The following is a 22,146-nucleotide window of genomic DNA, read 5'->3' as shown; positions in this document are numbered from 1 at the left end:
TTAAGTACCTTTCCAGGTTACCATATGTTCTTTGAAAATACAATTTTTAGTAACTGCATTATATTGTATATTATGAGTTTAAGCAGAATTGTTTGATTCTTTCCACATTGCTGGAACATTACATTATTTTTAATTATTCAATTTTGTAAACATCACTGCAGTGGACTTTCTAGTAATAAAATCTCTGTTTACTTCTTAAAAGAACGTCAAAGTTATATTAGTGTGTCATACTCAAATTTAAATTACTCACTGTTTCCATACCCACAAACTTATCATTGGCAGTCCCTGAAGACAAAATGCTAATAATGTAGATCAAAAAACAGTACTATTTTCTTATCACTCAAAGTCTATATTTATTCTTTTAGAACACTTATCTTTTAGTCACTACATTATTTCCTCTAGGCAAATGGACTATTATTTGGTAATTTAAATGTAATAACATGAAACCTGGCTGACCTAGATTTCTCCAATATCAGTATGCATGCAATTACAATATTCTACAGATTGAAAAATAACCATTGCTCTCAAAAATATTTTATCATCCCTTCATTTAAAACAGTGCACAACAAACATTCAAATAAAACAAAAGATTACTGCTGATAGAAGTTGATAGCTATCAAAACTGTATTCAAATCACAAAGGGTGTAATTTAAGGTTTTCTTCAAATTCCATCTTTAGTCTATCATATAAAGCTTTGATCAAAGCTATAGATTTCTTAAACATTTTCAACACACTAAAGTTTTTAGTGAGTCTTGAAATTATTAGTAATTTTTAAAAGACATAACCTTGATATTTCAGTCTTAAATTCCCCACAATAGTTTTCTTTTTAATGATCTTATTTTTAAAATGTCAAGTAGGGTTTTAACAATTGAGAGAGAAAGCACATGCATACACATACATACACACACATACACACACACACACCCTAAAATAGTTCTCCCCTCACTTGTCAGTGAAGGTAAGTAAAACAAATTAAGAAAACTCTAAATTATATCAGTTGTTGTATAAACTGTGAAACCAATCAACTTCCAAGTTTCTCTCAGCATTGTTAGGATACTTAGGATTATGAGCTAGGATTAAGTCTGCACTGTGTAACTGTGCAGATTATAGCACTGGCCAACTCTAGATACAGACATATAAATCCAAAGAACACAAAATCACCCACAGAGGTCATCTATGTGACACTCTATGCAGTTACAGTGTGCAAGCTATAATATAACTGTATTGATGATTTTAAAACTAGCTGAAGGTTCTATTTCCATTTCCAATTTTACATCACTGGAGATTGTGAACTGTGGAAAGAAATCTTGGAAGGGAATTAATTGGCTTTTAATTCTAGATGCCTTTTTTTTTTAATGAAGGTCATTCTGCAGACAGTAATGACAACCCCTCCCTGGTTCCACTTTGTCTTGGTGGTAAAGGTTTCTTTTCTCCTATCTCCCCTTCCACCCCCTAGGAAGCAGCACGATACCTTGTGTGAGTAACTTTAGATTTCTGACTTCTTCTCGAACCTTGAGCTGGAGCACCTGCTGTAAGATGTGCTGCCGGAGATTCTCCTGGGCGATTCCCATTCTCTCAAGCTTTTTATCAGTGAGTCTGAGCAGGGCTCGTCCTGCAAGGTTTCAAGAAATAAAAATAAGTTTTTCACCTTTAGTCATTTAAGCCACAGGGTGTAATTTACATTAATCAAAGCTATTAGGACTTCTGGAGGTATGGCTATGGGATAATAGCTGACTTACTTGGCTCTCTCCATCAACTAGAAAAAGAAATGAAAATCACCTAAAAACTCAGCAAAATACAACCAGGATTTCTTCAGAAACTCACAAACCATAGGTGAGTACAGACACGTGTGGATCATGGACAGAAAATGGGTGAGGGAAAAGGTCCCAGGGCTAAAAGTCTGTACTCAGTGGCAGCTGGTGCCAAATAGGGAGATTAGTGCTGAAGTGCACCACATTAGGGTCTGAGTTAAAGCAGCAATAACAGTTAAAAAAAAGGGGAAAATAAATCACTTAAAAAGTCACCAATTTACAACTGTGATTTCTTAAGTTTCTAATGTTGTTAACCCCACAGAGGCTGAAACAATGGCAGGGGGATCCTATACTGACATTAGAAACACTAAACTGGAGTGGTGTCTTAGGATAAAATCTCTTCTCCCTCACAACTGTGACTTCTTTTTATTTGTTTTTTTAATGCACTTTTTTTTCTTTATTGAGGAGACTAATGGTTTGTAGTCAACAGTAAAATATACTATTTGGTACATGTGTAACATTTCTCAGCATTCCATGTAACACTCTAACCCCTTAACCAGGTCTTCCTCTACCTTCATGTTCCAGGACCTGAACCTGAACAGTCCTGCCTCAGAGTCCTTTACTTTGGTGCAATACATCAAAGTCCAGACCAAGTGCTGCTTTGCTTTTTCCTTCTGTTCTTCTTCTTCTTTTTTTTCAAGAAGGGCTGTCTTCAGGGTCCTTTAGGGCAGCCTGTATAAGCAGCAGGTTGCATACATTACCCATGAGGCTTCTGTTTGCAGTCACTCTCCACTGGGCACCCTGGGGAGGGCAGCACGGTTGGCTTAATTGGCTGCAGAACTGTTCTTATTTTTCTACTTGTCTATGAGTGGGATCATCCCATATTCATCCTTCTCTTTCTAGCTTATCTCACTTAACATGATTCCTTTAAACTTCATCCAAGATGAGGTGAAGGTGAAGTCACCATTTTTAATAGCTGAGTAGTATTTCATTGAGTAAATATACCACAGCTTACTCAGTCATCTGTTGTTGGACACCTGGGTTGCTTCCAGGTTTTGACTATTACAAATTGGGCTGCAATTTCTGGATGGGTGTGTTTGGATCGTTAGGATATATCCCCAGGAGAGAAATTATAGGGTCATATGGTAGGTCCATTTCTAGCCTTCTGAGAGTTCTCTAGGCTGTTCTCCATAGGGGTCAGACCAATTTACATTACCATAAGCAGTGCAAGAGGGTTCCTTTGCCCTCACAACCTCACCAGCATTTGTTGTTGCTATCCTTTCTATATGACATCCTCACAGGGGTGAAGTGGTATCTCACTGCTGCCTTTATTTGCATTTCTTTGACAATCAGTGCCACAGAGCATTTTTTTTCATATGTCTATTAACCTTTTGGATCTAGTTTGGTGAATATCCTGTTCATATCCTCTCCCCATTTTTGGATGGGGCAATTTTTGTGGTTGCTGCTGAGTTTGGTGAGCTCTTTATATATTTTGGTTATTAGCCTTTTGTCTAGTGTATGGAATGTAAATATCTTTTCCCATTCTGTAAGGAGTCTCTTGGTTTGGGTGGTGGTATCTTTTGCTGTACAGAAGCTTTTCAATTTGATGTAATCCCATAGGTTTATTTTTTAGTCTTCTTTGCAATTGGATGTGTATCATTGAATATGCCTATAAAGTTTAGATGGAAAAGAGTGCTGCCAACATTTTCATCTAGGTGTTTGATAGTTTTTGGTCTAATATAAAAGTCCTTGATCCTTATGGAGTTTACTTTTCAGACTGGTGGAACATAATTCAGTTTCATTATTTTGTATGTTTCAACCTAACTTTTCCAACACCTTTTGTTGACGAGACTCTCCTTTTCCCTTTTAACAGTGACTTCCTAAGTAATTAATTTAGCCACAAATGGGAACAGAGAAGCCTGATCAGGAGTGGGAGAAAAGGTCTTAAAACATAAGAAGCAGTCCAGCAGGTGGCTCAATGGATAAAGCACTGGACTCTCAAGCAAGAGGTCCAGAGTTCAAACCGCAGCAGCACATGGACAAAACATAAGAAGCAGTGTTCAGTGGCAGTGGGTGCCATTTTGGTACTTATAAAAGAGAGCACATGGTCAGAGGAAGGAAGGCATGGAATTTGGGGGCCATAAATCTTGCTTTTTCTTTGATCACAAAGGAGGAAGGAATTCTCAAAAAGGCTGTAAGCCCTCCCTCATACCCAGAGGCTGGAACAATAGCAGGGAAACATATACTGACATCAAAAACACTACACTGGCCTGGTGATAAAGGGTAAAATCTCTCCTGCCCCATCATGATAAACAGAGAAATCAAACGCCTTCGCCATAGCTCCTCCTGCTGGCACAACAAGAAATAAAAAGAAAAGTAAGGAACAACAGCTGGAGAAAGATTTCCACCTTGGTCTTAACAAATCCTGCCATAACAGAAGGTTGAAGAAACACAGACACTTAATTTTGTAATTTTTTTGTTTTTGTTTGGTGATGCTGGGGTATCACACATGTGCGATTTCATCATTCTTTCTGCTCTTCTTGTTTCAGAGACAGAATCAGTGAGACATACAAAGAGGAAGAGCCTATCACAGTTTAGGAATTTCCCCCAGTGCCAATATGGTTCTAGGACTTGAATTTGGTCTGCATGCATGGAAAGGCTTGTGTGCTACCAGTGAACTACCTTCAGGTACCCCAAACACAAAGACTTTAAAATTGAGGATCCTTTGTTATTCCTGATGACAAAGATGGACCATTTGGTTAAAGCAAGTCCATACATTTAAAAAGAATCCAAATTTATATCTCATGTTGGCAATATCTGACTACCACACATGTGAATTTAGGTAAATAAGAAAATTTGAATATCAGACTTTGAGTCACAGATTGTAGGTTTCCATAGAAACAATGCTTTGTCTTAGGTGATGGTTCACAGAATGTTCACAGGAGCCCATGTCCCTGAGAACCCAGATGGAAAACTAGATGCTTTGACTATACTTACAGAGAAACTCCATTAACAATATTCCACCTAGGCTATAATAATTTTCCTGTGAAAAATGCATTTAAAGTTTCAGTTTTAATCTGCAGGTATCTAGCCCCTCTGCTGGACCCTTGACACAGGGTGGAGCTCTTTCTCCAGCTCATATGAGTTATGCTTTAACCCCAGTCACTGGCCTAAGGCAAAGGTTCCTGCAGGAATGAGTGGAAGGGAGGAGGGTGAGTGGTAGGCATATAAATGATGCAAAATTCAGAGTTTCTGGTGTGAAGAGGGTGAATACCTGAAGTGATCAGAAATCCTGTGCTTTGGGTAGCAAGGACTGCTTCCTTTCAGCCCCTTTGTTTCCCTGGAAAAATTCCATATTTTCTTGTCAAAGTGGGTTTCCATAAAATTCCCCAAATTTCTCCTTCAAGAGCAACTGGTCATGTGACTAGAACTGGCATACTATTTAGATTTCCTTTCCTGTTTTCTTTCCTAATTTCTAGGTCGTGGCATACTTGAAGGAGAGTGGAGGAGTGCTGAACTGATTTCTAGGTTTCAAAAATGCTTCTCACTGTCAGATCTTGGTCCTAAAGTTTCATTTAGAAAATACAAAATGGGAATTGGATATAATTGGCCTCTAATTATATTATATGGAAAATAGGCCTCCGAGTAAGAGCTTTTTTGTTTGTTTGTTTTTTGGTCACTCAGGCTTCATTACTGTAAGGCAACTTTTATCAGATAGAGACAGAAGGAGAAAGGGAATGACAGCATAGCACTGAAGCTTGCTCCAGTGTCATGGGTTTGGGGGGGTTCAAGACCAAGTCCCAGGAGTTCCTGAGATCAGGCTGTGGAGCAGCAGCAGCTGTGTTTCCTCTCCCTCTCCCTCTCCCTCTCCCTCTCCCTCTCCCTCTCTTGCTCTCCCCCTCCCCCTCCCCCTCGACTCCCCCTCCCTCTCCTCTCTGGGGTTAACTAGGAATACCAAAGGAGACAACCTGGAACCACAAGAAGGCAGGACTAGAAAGATTTCAGGAACCCACCAAACCACTGATGAGAGCAAACACGTGGCTCATGGACAGGGAGGAGCCTAAGGAGAAACTGAGCTACTAACAGTCCAGCAGTTTACCAGTTGAGGCACCACCTCCAGCCTGTTTTAACAACAAAAAGACTGCTGAAGGGAGGAGAGGACTCCCCTAAGACTCACCAATGCAACTGTGAGTCTCTATTGCTACTAATCCTGAAGGCTACAAGAGAGAAACAAAGAGTCACCTACAGAGGAAAACCCTTAAGGTTATCAGCAGACATTTCCACACAAACACTACAGGCCAGAAGAGAATGGCAAGATATCTGTCAAGTGCTAAATGAGAAAGGCTTTCAACCAAGACTACTGTATCCTGCTAGACTGTCATTCAGACTGAATGGAGGCATATAAACCTTCTCAGACAAGCAATAATTGAAAGAATCAACTATCACCAAGCCTGCCCTGAAAGAAGTTCTGAAAGGTCTATAAATAGTTAGACCACCATAAATATGCCATATATCAGAACACTATAAAAATCTACAATACTGGCATTAAAATATCTTCAATATTTGACATCAATAAATGTCAATGGCCTGAATTCACACAATAAAGGGCAAAGAGTAGGAAGATGGATCATAAAACATAACACAACAATATGCTGTCTAAAGGAAACCTACCAAACTCAACAAAACAAACACTAACTCAAAGTGAAAGGATGGAAAGCTATCATACAAGCCAATGGCCTACAGAAAAGGGCAGGAACAGCTATTCTCATATCTGATACGACAGAATTTAAAATAAATGAAATTTAAAAAGATAGGGATAGGGAGTTGGGTGGTAGCACAGTGGGTTAAGCGCAGGTGGCACAAAGCACAAGGACTGGCTTAAGGATCCCGGTTTGAGCCCCTGGCTCCCCACCTGCAGGGGAATCGCTTCACAAGCTGTGAAACAGGTCTGCAGGTGTCTATCTTTCTCTCCTCACTCTCTGTCTTCCTCTCCTCTCTCCATTTATCTCTAGCCTATCCAACAATGACAACAATAGTAATAACTACAACAATAAAACAACAAAAGCAACAAAAGGGAACAAATATTCCATTTCTTAATGCTCAAAGAATCAGTCAACCAAGATGACTTAACAATTATTAACATCTATACACTCAATGAGAAGCCATCTAAATACAGTCAAACATCTATTGAAAGAGCTTCAGCAGTATATTAACAGCAACACAGAAGGGGACTTCAACACCCCACTCTCTCAACTTGACAGATCATCCAGGCAGAGAAATCAATAAGGAAATGAGGGGGCTAAATTAGGAGACTGATAAACTAGAGCTATTGAACATTTTCAGAATCATTCACACCAAGGAACTGTAATACACATTCTACTAAAGTCCACATGGGTCATTCTCAAGGATAGACCATATGTTAGACCACAAAGTCAGGATCAGCAAATTCAAGAGCATTGAAATCATCCCAAGCATCTTCCCAGACCACAATGGAATAAAACTAACAGTTAACAATCAACAAAAGATTAGTAATAGTCCCAAAAATATGGAAGCTCAACAGTAAGTATTAACAACTTAACAACTACTGGGTCAAAGAAGAAATAAAGGAAGAAATCAAAATGTTTGGAGAGTTCAGTGAAAATGAAGACACAAGCTACCAAAATATTTGGGACACAGCTAAGGCAGTCCTGAGAGGGAAGTTCATAACCATACAAGCACATATTAGGAAATAAGAAAAAGCACAAATAAGCAACCTGATTGCACACCTTAAAGACCTAGAAGAATAAAAACAAAGGAACCCTAAAGCAACCAGAAGGATAGAAATCACTAAAGTTAGAGCAGAAATCAATAACATTGAAAATAAGGAAACAAAAAGATCAACGAAAGTAAATGTTGGTTCTTCGAAAGAGTGAACAAAATCGACAAACCTTTATCTAGACTCACAAAACTAAAAAGGGAGAAGACTCAAATAAATTGGATCATAAGTGAAAGAGGAGATATCACAATAGACACTGCAGAAATTCAACATATCATGCGAGGCTTCTATGAACAACTATATGCCACCAAGCTAGAGAACCTGGAAAAAATGGATGATTTCCTAGATAACTATGAACTTCCAAAATTAAATAAAAAGGAACTAGATAATATAAACAGGCATATCACAGCTAGAGAAATTGAAACAGTATTCAAAAACTTTCCTAAGAATGAAAGTCCTGGACCAGATGGTTTTGCGAATGAATTCTACAAAACCTTCAAGGAAGAGTTAATGCCTCTACTTTTAAAAGTCTTCTAGAAGATTGAAGACACTGGAATAGTCCCTTCTAGCTTCTATAAAGCCAACATCACTTTGATACCAAAAGCAGACAGGGACACAACCAAAAAAAGAAAACTACAGAGCAGTATCTGTGATGAACATAGATGCTAAAATATTGAACCAAATTCTAGCCAACAGGATACAGCAGTATATTAAAAAGATTGTTCATCATGGCCAAGTGGGATGAGTGGCTGAGCAAGATGTGCTATATATACACAATGGAAAACTACTCAGCTATTAAAAATAGTGAATTCACCATTTTCAGCTGAACTTGGATGGACCTTGAAGAAATCATGTTAAGTGAAATAAGTCAGAAACAGAGGATGAATATGGGACGATCTCACTCTCAGGAAAAAGTTGAAAAACAAGATCAGATGAAAAAACACAAGTAGAACCTGAACTAGAGTTGGCGTATTGCACCAAAGTAAAAGACTCTGGGGTAGGTGGGTTTGATGCAGGGGGAGAGTACAGGTCCAAAAAGGATGGCAGAGGACCTATTGGGGGTTATATTGTTATGTGAAAAACTGGGAAATGTTATGCATGTACAAACTATTGTATTTACCATCAAATGTAAAACATTAATTTCCCAATAAAGAAATAAAAAAAAAACCTAAGTCTGTTACTTCCAACTAGACTGACAGCTTCTTAAAAGATGCTCTCAACTTGCAAATAATGCTTAAAATCTCCCTTAAATTAAAAATAACAACAATAATCTTTACTTAACATTTTTCAAAACCATAATATAGATCCCTTCTCTTTCATGTACTTCATTATTTGTGATGCGATTTCAGAAATTGTGATACTCTGTAGTCAAAGTTACTGAAGGTCTTATAAAATAGGCATAGGAGCACTTTGGTCCTGAGAAGTCATCTGGTATACCATTTGCTAATAATTCAATAAAGGCCCAGTGCACACAGCTCCAACTCTTTACTTGGCCATTTCCTGGTTGATCCAAATATGAACATGCAAGGCCCATCAGAAATCACCTCTTACTACAGTTGTCTAGTAGCATCAAGTTTGAACACAGATGCAAAACAAACAAACAAACAAAAAAAAACCCCAAACTCTCAGTTCTTGAGACTTTAGGTAATATTGTGACTATTTTCAGTTTTTAGAGAGGAAAAAATAAAAACTAAAGCATATCTAACCACAAGAGCTTTCCCCAATTCAAATATACCATTAGCAGAGCTGTAGCTCCCTTTCAGAAAAAAAAAAAGTTTAGATTATAGGAAGAAAGTTACAGGCTATGGTGTAGAGGTCAACTTTCCGATTAAAAAAAAAAAAAAACTTCTAGCAAAAATCATGATCTGTTTATACTGAAGTCCGTATGATCAAATTCTGCTTCACAGTCTCTTTTGGATGGCTTTTAAAGCTCTGCCCAGACCTATAGTTCTGATAACTCTTAAGATTATTAGATCATTTCTGTGTGAAAAATTCCCTATAAATTTCTTATTCTACCACCCCCCTGCTAACCACAAAATAAAAGTGTCTAAATAGGTGTAGCAATGTAGCTTTTAATGATATATCAGGGAAGTAATAAGTGGTCAATCATCAATCACATTTTTTTTTGCTGTTACTTTGTATTGCTTCTCTATAATAAAATCCCAACTGGTAATTCAACCAACAAGCCCTTGTCATTTTGTCATTCTCATAAGATATAATGATGACTGAGACAGACAGGGTTGATCTTGGAGTTTGCAAACTGACAAGGTGAATAGCAAAGTAAGAAATGTTCACAGTTGTATTAAGAGTCCTATGAAAGGGTCAGTATGTGGGCCCAGACCTGGATGACCTAACCTAATTTGGGCAATGGGAAGCTGTCATTGAGTTAAGGATATTTGATGGGAGACTTAAAGAGTAAGTAAGAATTAGATCAAAGTTATCAGATAAAGTAACTACTGAAGAAACTCCAATAACCACTATAGGTAAAGAGAGAGGTCTCTATTATATATAGGATCTAGAGAGTCAGTGAATGGTTCCTACACTCCCTATGTTTATTCACAACAGTAATTTGGTCACCTAGCTCTGGAGTCAATCTCAAAAAAGAAGCACCAACTAAATTTTCTTCTACTTAGGACACATTATAAATTATACTTAGTGACCCAAATTTCTGGGCCTGTCACAGAATCAAGATTCTTGGAGGTAGAAGTTTTGTGTCCTTTACATTGATCCTACTCCTGATCTTTACTTTTTATCTACAACTGACTGAGCTGCATTATTTCCCTGTCACTAATCTGGGCCCTAAGGCTATAGAGATGAGTGATACCTTTATCTTCAGAAAGTTTACCATTTAGTATCAGAGGAAGTCCATATACAAAGAAGGTTTTATTGATTTTTTCCCCCATTTTTTATGACAGGACAGAGAGAAATTGAGAGGGAAGGGGGAGGTAGAGAGGGAGAGAGAAAGAGAGACACCTGCAGACTTCCATGGATTGTGAAGCATACCTGCTGCAGTTAGGCAGCAGATGCCTTGTGCAGGGCCTTGGGCACAGTACTATATGTGCTTAACCCGGTATGCCACCACCTGCCCCCCCAAAGAAGGTTTTATAGGGGCATAAATAGAACTCTGCCAGGAAGATGGGGCTGTTGCCTTTTAGTTGGTCAAGAAAAGATTCTGAAGAGGTGAGAGCAGGATATTGAGAAGTGCCAAATAACCAAGACAAAATGATTAGTTTAACTAGTGTTACTAGAGCAGAAAGGCAAGATAAGAGAACAATAAAAATGAGATCTGAAAGAAAGCAGGGGCTAGATCTAAAATGGTCTCCTAGTTCTGGATGGAGAGTCTGGAGGACTGAGGATTTTATTCTGAATGTGGAAAAATGAGAGCAAAGGATGACTGGGCATGATCTCATGCATTAATAGAATTCCTCTGATCACTTTGTAGAGAATGAACTGGGGGTGGGTAGGCGAGTATATGTGCAGCAAGAAGAGTCAGCACACTATTAATATTAATAGCAGTTAAACAGGAAGCAATACTAGAAGGTGAAGGTGAAGAAGTTAGTGGAATCTTGATACATTTTTAATGGCTTTCTAACGGTAAGAGAAGTGAGGTATGAAGGACAGGTAAATATCAGTGATGACTCGGGTTTCCAACCTGAGACATGAGTGGCTGGGACCACCATTTCAATGCAAGAAAAGATATATTGAAAGGAGAAAGTTTTAGGAATATTAGTGGTATTTTTCCCTCTGGGAGTACAAGGGACCTGGAAAAATAGTGTAATGGATGGAATTAAACAAATGGAGACAACTGGAGTATTCTTGTCTTTTATTATTATCTTTATTGGATAGCAAGAGTCAGAAATTGAGAGGGTAGGGGGAGACTGAGAGGGAGAAAGAGAGGAACCTGCAGCCCTACTTCACCACTTGCAAAGCTTTCTCTCTGCAAGTGGGGACCAGGGGCTCAAACCTGGGTCCTTGTGCACTGTAATGTGCACTCAACTAGGTGTACCACCACCTGGTCCCTGACAACTGGAGTATTCTTCATGATTGTGTTTTCATTTCTGTAACACTCTCCTCACATCCAAAAACTCATCATCAATTGGCATAAGGTGAGCATAGGTATATCCTAACAGGTGTTAAGAGAGTTACAGAGACCCATTATCTCAAACTTTATATTTGTTAGCTCCAACAAAACATTTCTGAAGTTCCCTTTGTAGAAGTTCAACACAGGGAATATTCAGTGAGGAATTCTACCCAGCAGAAATGTGGATGGGTAGCAAGCATTCTGAACTCTTATAGCAAATGTAGGCAATTAGAATTTTGTTATGCTTGTAGTTTGAGCAAACACACAAACTTTATTGTATATGGCCTACTACTACTCTGCCAGTTTCAGTATTTTTCAATATTTTCGGTATTCAGAACTTTCAAGTTCTCTAGGGTCACATTCTCTATTATTATCTATATGTTGGTACATAGTAGTGCTCAAGAAATGTCTTTGGAATAAATATACTCATTACTACTCCAAAATGAACATTGTTTTCTTTACTCATAATGATGGCCTCAGACATTTCATAATATATTCCTGATCTAAGAAAATTTGTTGAAAACTGACTTCCTGAACAACAGTAAATAACTGCACACAATATAGAGAAAGGCTGCGTGTTAATGGTGACCATAGAAATATATGTAAAATTGGGGAAAATGGAGAATTTAAGAGTAAATGATTATTTGCTTTCCTGAAAACTTAAAGATAGACAAGTGTCTTGATTTTTAAAAATTTTATTTATTTGTTTTTTTAAGATAGGTTCAGAGAGAACCTGGAAGGGGAGAAAGAGAGAGAGAAAGAGACAGAGAGAGAGAGGGAGAGAGAGCTCTGCAGCACTGTTTTCACTGTTCATCATTTCCCTCCTTCAGCTGAGAACAGGGATTTGACTCATGGTAGTTACACACTGTAACATGTGTGTCATACCAGATATGCTACCATCTATCTCCTTGCTCTCCTTTTGAAAATGTACTGAAGACATATTATAAGCTTTATTGAGGAGATGGGGAGCAAAAATGGTCAGAGACAAGTGACTCAGAGTGAAAGGAATTCATTCTCTATGGCTGTTATAACTATTTACATTCTTGGGGACTTAAAAATTTCCTCTTACATTTCTGAAAGACAAAACTTTAATATCAGTTTCACTGACTGAAATCAAAGTGTCAGCAGAGTGATCCTCTATAAATTTATTTTGTGATGACGGTCAGCATTCCTTTGCCTATAATCTTGTCATTAAAATTCCTTTTTCTATCTTTGAAACAGTTTTCTCTTCTGTGTGTATAATTTCTGTTTATTGCTCCTTTATAAAGACTATTGTGACTTGATTAAAAATCACTTAAATAATCTAGGATAATTTCCTTTTTAAAAGATCTTTTTTCTTTATCACTAATATTGACAGGTTCCAGAGATTATGACCAGATATCTCTGGATGGGTACTATTCAGTCTAATCTAAGGAGAGATAAACCTTTGAGATGTCTGAGTATGGCATGGATTGTGTTCCACATGGAGAAGTGAGTCCCAGAGAAAGTAAACTCATTTAAAACCAAACAGAAAACGAGGAGAAAGTCAGTTCTTCTTCTAGTGTTTGCCCTTCTTCTGTAGCCAGTCAACAGCGTCAGGTTGAGCCTGATGTAAAGTTTCGAGACCTCCTTTGAATCTGGAGAGGTGGCAGTCGTTGACTATGTGGGTCATAAGTCTGTCTGTAGCCGCAGGGGCAGTTCGGGTCGTCTCTGGCTCCCCAGCGATGGAGCATAGCGGCGCACCGGCCATGGCCTGTTCCATAGAGATTGAGGAGGGCCCAATCATAACGTGCTAGGTCAAAGCCGGGTTGACGCTTGCAGGGGTCTGTGATGAGGTGTTTGTTCTTTACCTCAGCTGACTGCCAACTCTGTTTCCAAGAGACTGGAACAGAGAAGTTCAGTGTAGGCATAGGGGACCAGATTGGGTGACGAGACGTCAAGCGTTGGACAGGGTGGGCGAAGATATCCGCGTATATTGGCAGGTCCGGTCGAGCGTAGACGTGGGAAATGAATTTAGATGATGCCGCATCCCGACGAATATCTGGCAGGGCGATGTTGCTAAGAACTGGCAGCCATGGAACCAGGGTGGAACGGATGGTTCCAGAAACCATCCGTGCAGATGGTTGTCTCCAATTGTCAGATCCAGTTTGTTCTTTGATTTGTATATTAAGTGTTCCCCTTCTTTTGCTCAAGATAAATGATTTCATGCCACAAACTACAACTGCATTTTTAATATATATATATATTCTAAATAGAGATAGTCATAAATGGAGAGGAGGAGACTCAAAGAGACACCTGCAGCTGCTTTATCACTTGTAAAGCTTTCCCCTCTGCATGCTGGGACTGGGGGCTTGAACCCAGGTCCTCGCACACTGTAATGTATGTGATTAACCAGGTGCACTACCACCCAGCCTCCTAAAACTGGAAATTTCAGTATACCAGCAAAAGACTTTGCCTGAGGTTGGTAGGCCCCAGGTTCATTCCCTTAGCCAGAGTTGAATAATGCCCTGCCTGCCAACAACAACAAAGAAGAGAAAAGAAGGCAATGGCAATTTTAAGGTAAAATAGAGGGGCAAAGGGTGTGTCTTCAGCCTCTGCTCTCCACTGAGGTTTTGATGCCATTGTCAGCAGCTGAGAGTTCACTCTCACTAGAAAAGTGTAAAGTATCCTTTACATTAGGAACCATCAATTCATTTTGGGTACTACAGTTCTTTGGCTGGCTGAAGATGCTTCCTTCTGCTCCCCTCTGTCTCCCTCCTCCTCATTCATAAGACTCATTATCACAACTATGATAACCATATTCAATATTTGTTTAATGGTTACTAAGTATTAAAAACTGACCTAAGAGTTTTACATGGATAATCGAATTTCAATAGTTCACTGAAGATATAATTATTATATGAAGCTTATTAAGAGCTACTTAACAGAGCTAAAGGTCATATAATAATAAGTTTTCATGCCAATATTAAAAAGAGTTCATGTTCTTAATCACCTCACTAAACTGTCACCCAGGAATTCTTCATTCATATAGAATGACACTACTATCAATTTTCCTGTGGGAAGCACCCAACAGTGTAGGTAGAATAGGGTCAGAATCAGAGAAAGGTCACCAAGAAAACACCAGCCCAGGTTAATGATATGCAAGGTCAGCACTCTTAGGTCCTCAATATTTGAAGAATGTTAAGGAACTGAGCAACTCTGAGAGCCAGAAGCCATTAAACTGATTTGTCTGTGTCAAGAACTAAGAAAATCATGTGACTAGAAACCAGGAAGAGAAAGATAAATAATATTTGTCCCCAGAGGGGCAAACACAGGTCCTTTGATTGTCTGGAAGAGGGACACATAGATTTCCTTGTGTCCTTGAACAAATAACAAATGTTTAAAGAGAGAGACAAAGACAGAGAGAGAGAGAGAGAGAGAGAGAGAAGGATATGGAAAGATAGTGATGTCATAGAGAAAAACATCGGCTAAGATAGGAAAATGAAGGGTCGGTTTAGGGTTAGGGTCATGGGAGGGGATGGGCAGCTGGCAGGAAGAGCCCTTGGCTGAGAGAGGGAGACCCAGCATCTGTTGCTGCCTTACAGTGCAAAACCTTTCCTCTTTCTTGGTCTCAGTTTCCTCATCTGACTTTAAGCCAGGAGCAATAACACATGATAAAAAAGAACTACTTTTCACCTGGTTTAATGTATACATTTGAAAGTATGCAAGGACCTGGGTTCAAGCCTCGAATCCCCACACACAGGGGGAAGCTTCCAAGCAGTGAAACAATGCTGCAGGTGTTTCTATTTCTCTCTGTCTCTCTACTACTACTCCCTTCTAAGTTTCTCTTTCCCTGTTCAAAGTAAGTTAGAAATACTTAAGATAGGAAGAAAAGAGCAAATGGTACATTTAGAGAACTTCAAGGAACATCATATAGGGAATGCATAATGTAGGCTCTTATAGGCCATGGCATGAAGCCTACTTACAAGCAAGTCAGGTTTACTCTTTATTTTATTGCCCAGGCCCAAAGAGAACATATGAAATCCCAGAAATTTTCATAATATTATCTGCAGAATATTATTTTGGCCTACACTATAGATCTTGTCATTTCTGATTAAAAAAAAACAAACTCCCCTTTTTGGCGGTTATTCCACCCAAGTTAGTTGGGGAGTTAATATTCCTCACCTGGGCTTATGAGTAAACAACAAAACAACTTTGTAATAATTTTTGTTTCTAAAGTTTCATATAATTTTTTGCTTACTAAGTTGACTTCAAAATTTTTATATTCCCTTCCACTTCCTCTCATAGTCTAAGTTTCATGAGAACACAATTCTACTGATATTTCAAGCACCTAACAAGAACTTGACTCATTGTAGGCATTAAATAAATATTTGCTAAATCAATGTTGGTTGTGTAATCCAGATGGGACAAATAAAATTATTTAATAGAATTTCTGTGGTTTCTAAGAAGGAAGTTCTCTTTCTTTCTTAGATCTTATCCCAAGGGGAAATCTATGCCTTAACTTGCTGTAAGTAGTTGAGTTTACCACCATATGGTCAGAGTTTGCAAGAGAATTGAGCAAACATGGAGAATTGAGCAGAGCTGAAAAACTTTAGAAAGAGAAAAGAGTGTGAGAGGAGGGAAGCAGGGAAGGTGGGAGAATATAAGATAACATTACTTAATGTCCTGAATACAGCCCTGCTTGAAGTCAGACACCCCTGATTTTTCTCACTTTTGTAACTCAACAATGAGGCAATGAAAGGGTATGTGGGGGGTGGGTGGGATAGGAAGTACAGGGAGGATTTTTTTTCCCTTATTTTTTTATTGGAAGTTTAATGGTTTATAGTACCACTGTTGGTACATGGGTACAATTTCTTATTTCACCAATATAGGTGTCTGCAAAACACTTTCATCTTCACATTACGTCCACTATCATGTACCAAAACTTGAAAGCCCCACACCCACCCCTTTCCCTGTCCTCCTTCCCCCAGTCCTTTGCTATTGTGAAATACATTAAACCAGTCCCAGTTTTACTTTGTGTTTCCCCTTTTTGTTCTTGTTTCCCAAGTTCTGCCCATGAGTGAGATCATCCCAAATTCATCATTCTCTTTCTGAATTACCTCACTTAACATGATTCCTTCAAGTTTCATCCAAGATGAGGTGAAGAAAGTGACTTCATTGTTCTTAATAGCTGAATACTACTCTACTGTGTATAAAGTCTGTAACTTTCTTAGCCACTAATCTGTTGTTGGACACCTAGACTGCTTCCAAGTCTGGATTATTACAAATTGTGCTGCTATGCATTTAAATATACACGGGTCTCTTTGTATGGCTGTGTTTGTTTCCTTTGGATATATCCTCAGGAGTGGACACTTTATCTCACCACACACAAAAGCAAACTCATTTGTCAAGGATTTGTATATTAAATGAGAAGCCATCAAATATTTAGAGGAAAACACTGGCAGAAATCTTTTTGGTTTAAGTTTTACAGGCATCTTCAATGACTCAAATCCATTTGCAAGAAAAAACAAAACAAAGATAAACAAATGGGACCACTTCACATCGAAAAACTTCTGTACAGCTGAATAAACTACCACCCAAGAAGTAGAGAGACTCTTTACAGAATGGGAGATCTTTTTATGTCATATATCAGACAAAAGGTTAAGAAGCAAGATATACAAGAGCTTAACAAACTGAGCAACAAAAAACAACCTCATCAAAAAGTGGGTAGAGAATATGGACAGAATATTTACCAAGGGGGAGAAATTTAAGCTCTTTTTTACCTGAAAAAAAAAGTCCTAAGTTAGAGATCCAAGCTTATATGTGAGATTATTTGTTGGATTACCTATATTCATTTCATAAAATCTCATTACCAAGTAGGTAGAAAGAAAAACCTTACAGAAACCTGTTTTTAAAAAGTTAATCACTTGCAAATTTTGGTATCTGAATTATTACTTTTTAAAAGTTATTTTAAATATACTTTACATCTGACTATATATATTTCTATACTTGATGTATTTGGGGCAACCTCTTTATCCAGTCATGCCAGAGAACACAAATCAAATGTGACCAAATCTGAGATGATGTGAATTAAGAAGATTATCATGACACAATATTTGTTTTCTAAAATGAGTAATGCCAAGCTATTTTTTTGTTAAGCTAGAGTAGTAACACTATTTTTAAGAATTGAAAAATTTATCTCTCTTATGAAATATTCCCATTTAAAATCTGTCCATTTTTCCACATACTATGAAAACCATATGAATCGTATCTATGGGTCATATTAGACCTTTAACACTCTCTCTCATGTCCTTCCCAGTTATAAAGGGATGCTGATAGTCTTGCTTTCCATATTTTCTTTAACTGATTCTGTTCTGCATAATCTATTCTAAATTAATAGCCAACCAAGATCAAGAATAGTTAAGACTGGTCTGACTCAGCCTCTGCTTTTTATTACCTAAATATGCATTGAAAAATCATCGTTTTATTTTTTTATTATATGGAACAAAATCAGGGTCTCAGGTATGTGAGACAGGCATTCTACCACTGAGCCACCCCTTGATTCATTTTTTTAAAATGTACTGAATCAACGACCAATGGATGTTGTCACAGGTATATAATTTCATGTCTCCCCATGACAGAATGTTAGTTCACCACACTCTCTACAAACTTGTCTTCTTCCTCCACCTCTGGATGTATTCAGCAACCCTCTTTTCATTTCCCTCTTGCCTTCTTCCCTTCTAGTCCTTGGATCTGCTGCTACTGACCATATCTAATTTGATTCTATCTCACATTCTCCCTTTCTTAAATCTTAACTATGAGTGGATCATTCAGTATTTATTCTTCTGGCCCATTTCACTTAACATGGTTCTTTTAAGTTCCACCAAGTTGTAGCGAAGAATATTTCATCTTTTCTTAGCTGAGTAGAATTCCATTACATATATATCAGAACTCCTCTAATCATCAACTTATCTGGACATTTATGTTGCTTCCAAATTTGGGTGATTGACAGATATCACTGCAATGGAAGAGGTGTGCACAGATCTTTTCAGATATAGATTTTTGTATTCTTTGACTATCAATTGTCATCTAGGAAAGGAAATGCCAAAAGAAAAAAGGAAAGGAAATGCCAGATTGTATGGTAGGTTATTCCTAATATTTTGAGAAATCTACAGAACGCCTTTTTGACTGAGATCAGACCAATTTATATTCCCACTAACAACAAGTTTCCTTCATCACCACACCCTCAAAAGATTGTTTCTGACCTCTTTAAATTTTCAAAATTTTCACAAGTGGGACATGGGGTCTCACTTTTGCCTTTATTTGTAATTCTCCTGATAATCTGGGACTTTGAACACTTTTTTCTCATATGTCTGTTAGACATCTGAATCTCTTCTATGGTGAAGAGTACGTTCACCTCATTTTTCCATGGGGTTGTTTATTTTGTTACTGAGTTTTGTGAGCTCTTTATGTTTTGGTTATTAGCCTTTTATCAGATGTGTGGCATGTAAAAATCTTTTTGCATTAAGCAGGATGGCTTTTCACTTTGGTGATAGTACTTTTTAATGTGTAGAAACTTTTTAGTTTGATGTAGTTCTATTAGTTTGCTTTTGCTTTTATTTCCTTGTGCTCGGACTTGGCTCTAGAGATGCCAAAGATAATATTAAGTGTGCTGCTAATGTTTTCTTCTATGTATTTTATGGTTGGCAGTCTAGCATCCTAGTCTTTGAGTTAACTTTTGTACTTGATGCTATAGTCCTACTTCATTGTTCTGTATGGTGCTATCCAATCTTCCCAATACCATTTCTCTATTCCATGTTCTGGGCCCCTTTGTCATACACAAACTGTACATATGTGTGCATGCATATTTCTGGGCTCAATTTCAATCTACTAAAATGTGTGCCTGTTTCTCAGTAATATGTGGTGTTTATAATTAAAGACCTATAGTATGATGCCTCTAATCTTGTCATTTTGTGTCAGGATTGCTTTGGTGATTCTGGATCTTTTTTTGGTTCTAGGTAAACTGCAACATTTGTTTTTTTCCCCTTAAATAACCTCAGTGAGACTTTGACATGGTTTGACTGAATATACTGCTCTTGGCAGGACGGTCATTTTAATGATGTTAATCCTTTCTATCTACAGATGGTTTTGCCAATGAGTTTTTAACCAAACCTTGAGAGATAATTTATTACCTATACTTTTCATGTTCTTAAAAAAAGTTATGCATTTTAAGACATTCAATGAAGCCATCATCACCCCTGATACCAAGAGCTAACAGAGATAACACATTAAAAATAAAAAGAAAGAAAGAGGGAAAAGAAAGAAAAAGAGAAAACTTCAGGTTAATGTCTCTGATGAATATAAGATGAACAACATCTTAGCAAATTAGATACAACTTTACCTTAAAAATACTGTATATTGGGAGTTGGGTGGTAGCACAGTGGGTTAAGTGCAGGCGGTGCAAAGTGCAAGGACTGGTGAAAGGAGCCCCTGGTTCCCCACCTGCAGGGGAGTTGCTTCACAAGTGGTGAAACAGGTCTGCAGGTGTCTATTTTTCTCTCCCCCTCTCTCTGTCTTCCCCTCCTCTCTCCATTTCCCTCTGTCCTATCCAACAACAACAACATCAATAATAACTACAACAATAAAACAAAAGGGCAACAAAAGGGCATAATAAATATTAAAAATATTTTAAAATATTGTATATCAGGGTGGGGAGATAGAATAATGTTTATACAAACAGACTCTCAGGCTTGAGGCTCCTAAATCCCAGGTTCAATCCCCCGCACCACCAGAAGCCAGAGCTGAGCAATGCTCTGGTGTTTTTCTCTCTCTCTCTCTACATTTCTCTCAAAAATAAAATAAATAAAATATTAAAAAATATATTGTATATCACAACAGGGAGTTCCAGAGGTCTGGCTATGAGTAGGAACCATTTCAGATCCTCTCCTGTTAAACTAGAAAAAGCAAGGAAAAAAATCACCTAAGGGCAGGGGAGATACCACAGTAGTTATGCAAAGAGACTCTTATGCCTGAGGCTCCAATTTCATCCTGACTTCCCTGAGCATATGAGCTCACTAAAGTGTCCTAGAACCTAGAACCTCACTTCTCTGGAGCACTACCCCACTAGGGAAAGACAGAAATAGGCTGGAGGTATGGACCGACCTGTCAACACCCATGTCCAGCAGAGAAGCAATTACAGAAGCCAGAATCCCCACCTTCTGTATCCCAAAAATAATTTTGGTCCATACTCCCAGAAGTGAAAAACTTTTAGGGCAAGACTACCAGAGGACTCTGAACTCCAATTCAATCATGTTCTGGAGGCAGAAGATTAAAAAAAAAAAAAAGGAAGGACACTCAAAAGTAGTAGTGGGTACAGGTGTGACTTAGAAAGGAAGAAAGGTCAAGATCATTAAAAAAAAAAATAAGGAAAAATATATATAGAAATATTCACCTAGAGGTGATACATGTACTCTACAACTGAGCCACCACTTTGGCTCCTAATAGTTCATCTTTTTATTTTATAATATTTTCACATATTACTAGTGTCTTAATGATGACAGAATTATAAGATTTCAGAATATAGTTTCACAGCATGCCCATCACCAAAGTTCTGCCCCCCTTCACCCTTTCTGATAACTAGTTCTCACAAAGTCTGACAGTTTGATTATTTTCACCCTTGCATATTATAATATCCACATATAATTGAAATTATATGGTAATTATCTTTCCTCATTTATTTCACTAAGTATAATCACCTCCAGCTACACCCACTTTTTCCCAAAGGCCACAATATATTAGTCACACACACACACACACAAATTTTTTTTGGGGGGGCAGAAGATAGAGAGTGAAAAAGAGACCACAGCACCAAAGCTCCCTTCAGTGCTGTGGGTATGTGCTCAATCCTGGGTCACGTACGTAACAAAGCAGTGCACTTATCCAAGTGAGTTATTTCGCCTGCACGTTTTAAAAACAGAGACAGAGAATGAAAGAAACCACTGCACTGAAGTTTCCTTCAGTGCTATCCACAAGAGCTATTTTTCTGGGCCAAATTTCATCTCTTTTAAGTAATTTCCAGTTTCATGCCTGATTTCTGAAAGGTGATTGTAGATTACCAATACAAAGGCTAGTAAGAAAATTGGCATAACCTTATTCCCACCATGAACATGTACAATACCTTCCAAGCCTAATGAGTCACCTCTCACTTTTACCACAAAGTCCACTTTCAAGTCCTGTCAGTCACTGCTCTACATTTAGAATGATTATCAGTTAATTGAAGACCCTTTCTCTGTGCCATAGAAGTGCGTCAATGGACTTTAACATTACAGTTACTGTAAGCAATTTACAACAATAATGGAAACAATATATACATTTTTAATATCTTAGGGATAAAGACAGTTTTAGACAATTTAGCGTTTTGTCTAATATATTCAGGTATTAAAGATTTTAATGGAAAGAAACTGGGATAATGGTAATGCCTACCTAGAATATAAATTAAAAAAATAAATGACACAATGTTGCTTTTCAAACAGAATGAAAAGGTAGCCCTGTACTAATTTTAAGCTCTCCAAAGAAAGAATACAGAGTTTCTAAACAGTAAA

At 37.9% G+C, this 22,146-nt stretch overlaps 1 protein-coding gene and 1 non-coding gene across 3 annotated transcripts in view; both read right to left on the bottom strand.

Annotated features, from left to right (window-relative positions):
- Window positions 1-22,146, bottom strand: part of SAMD12 (sterile alpha motif domain containing 12) — a 527,032-nt gene that overhangs the window by 225,718 nt on the left and 279,168 nt on the right. For both annotated transcript variants that reach the window (XM_007516680.3, XM_060195714.1), the window contains exon 4: window positions 1,472-1,612. In XM_007516680.3, coding sequence (XP_007516742.2) covers window positions 1,472-1,612 — 141 coding nt within the window. The remainder of the gene's footprint in view (window positions 1-1,471; window positions 1,613-22,146) is intronic.
- LOC132542858 (small nucleolar RNA SNORA70) lies at window positions 2,456-2,589 on the bottom strand. Its single transcript, XR_009553827.1, has one exon. It is a non-coding gene; the product is annotated as a small nucleolar RNA SNORA70 (small nucleolar RNA).

The sequence above is a fragment of the Erinaceus europaeus genome, chromosome 1 (genome assembly GCF_950295315.1).
Source record: "Erinaceus europaeus chromosome 1, mEriEur2.1, whole genome shotgun sequence".
Lineage (NCBI taxonomy): Eukaryota > Metazoa > Chordata > Mammalia > Eulipotyphla > Erinaceidae > Erinaceus > Erinaceus europaeus.
Note: the sequence above shows the minus strand (reverse complement) of the source record. Positions and strands in the feature narration are given on the sequence as shown.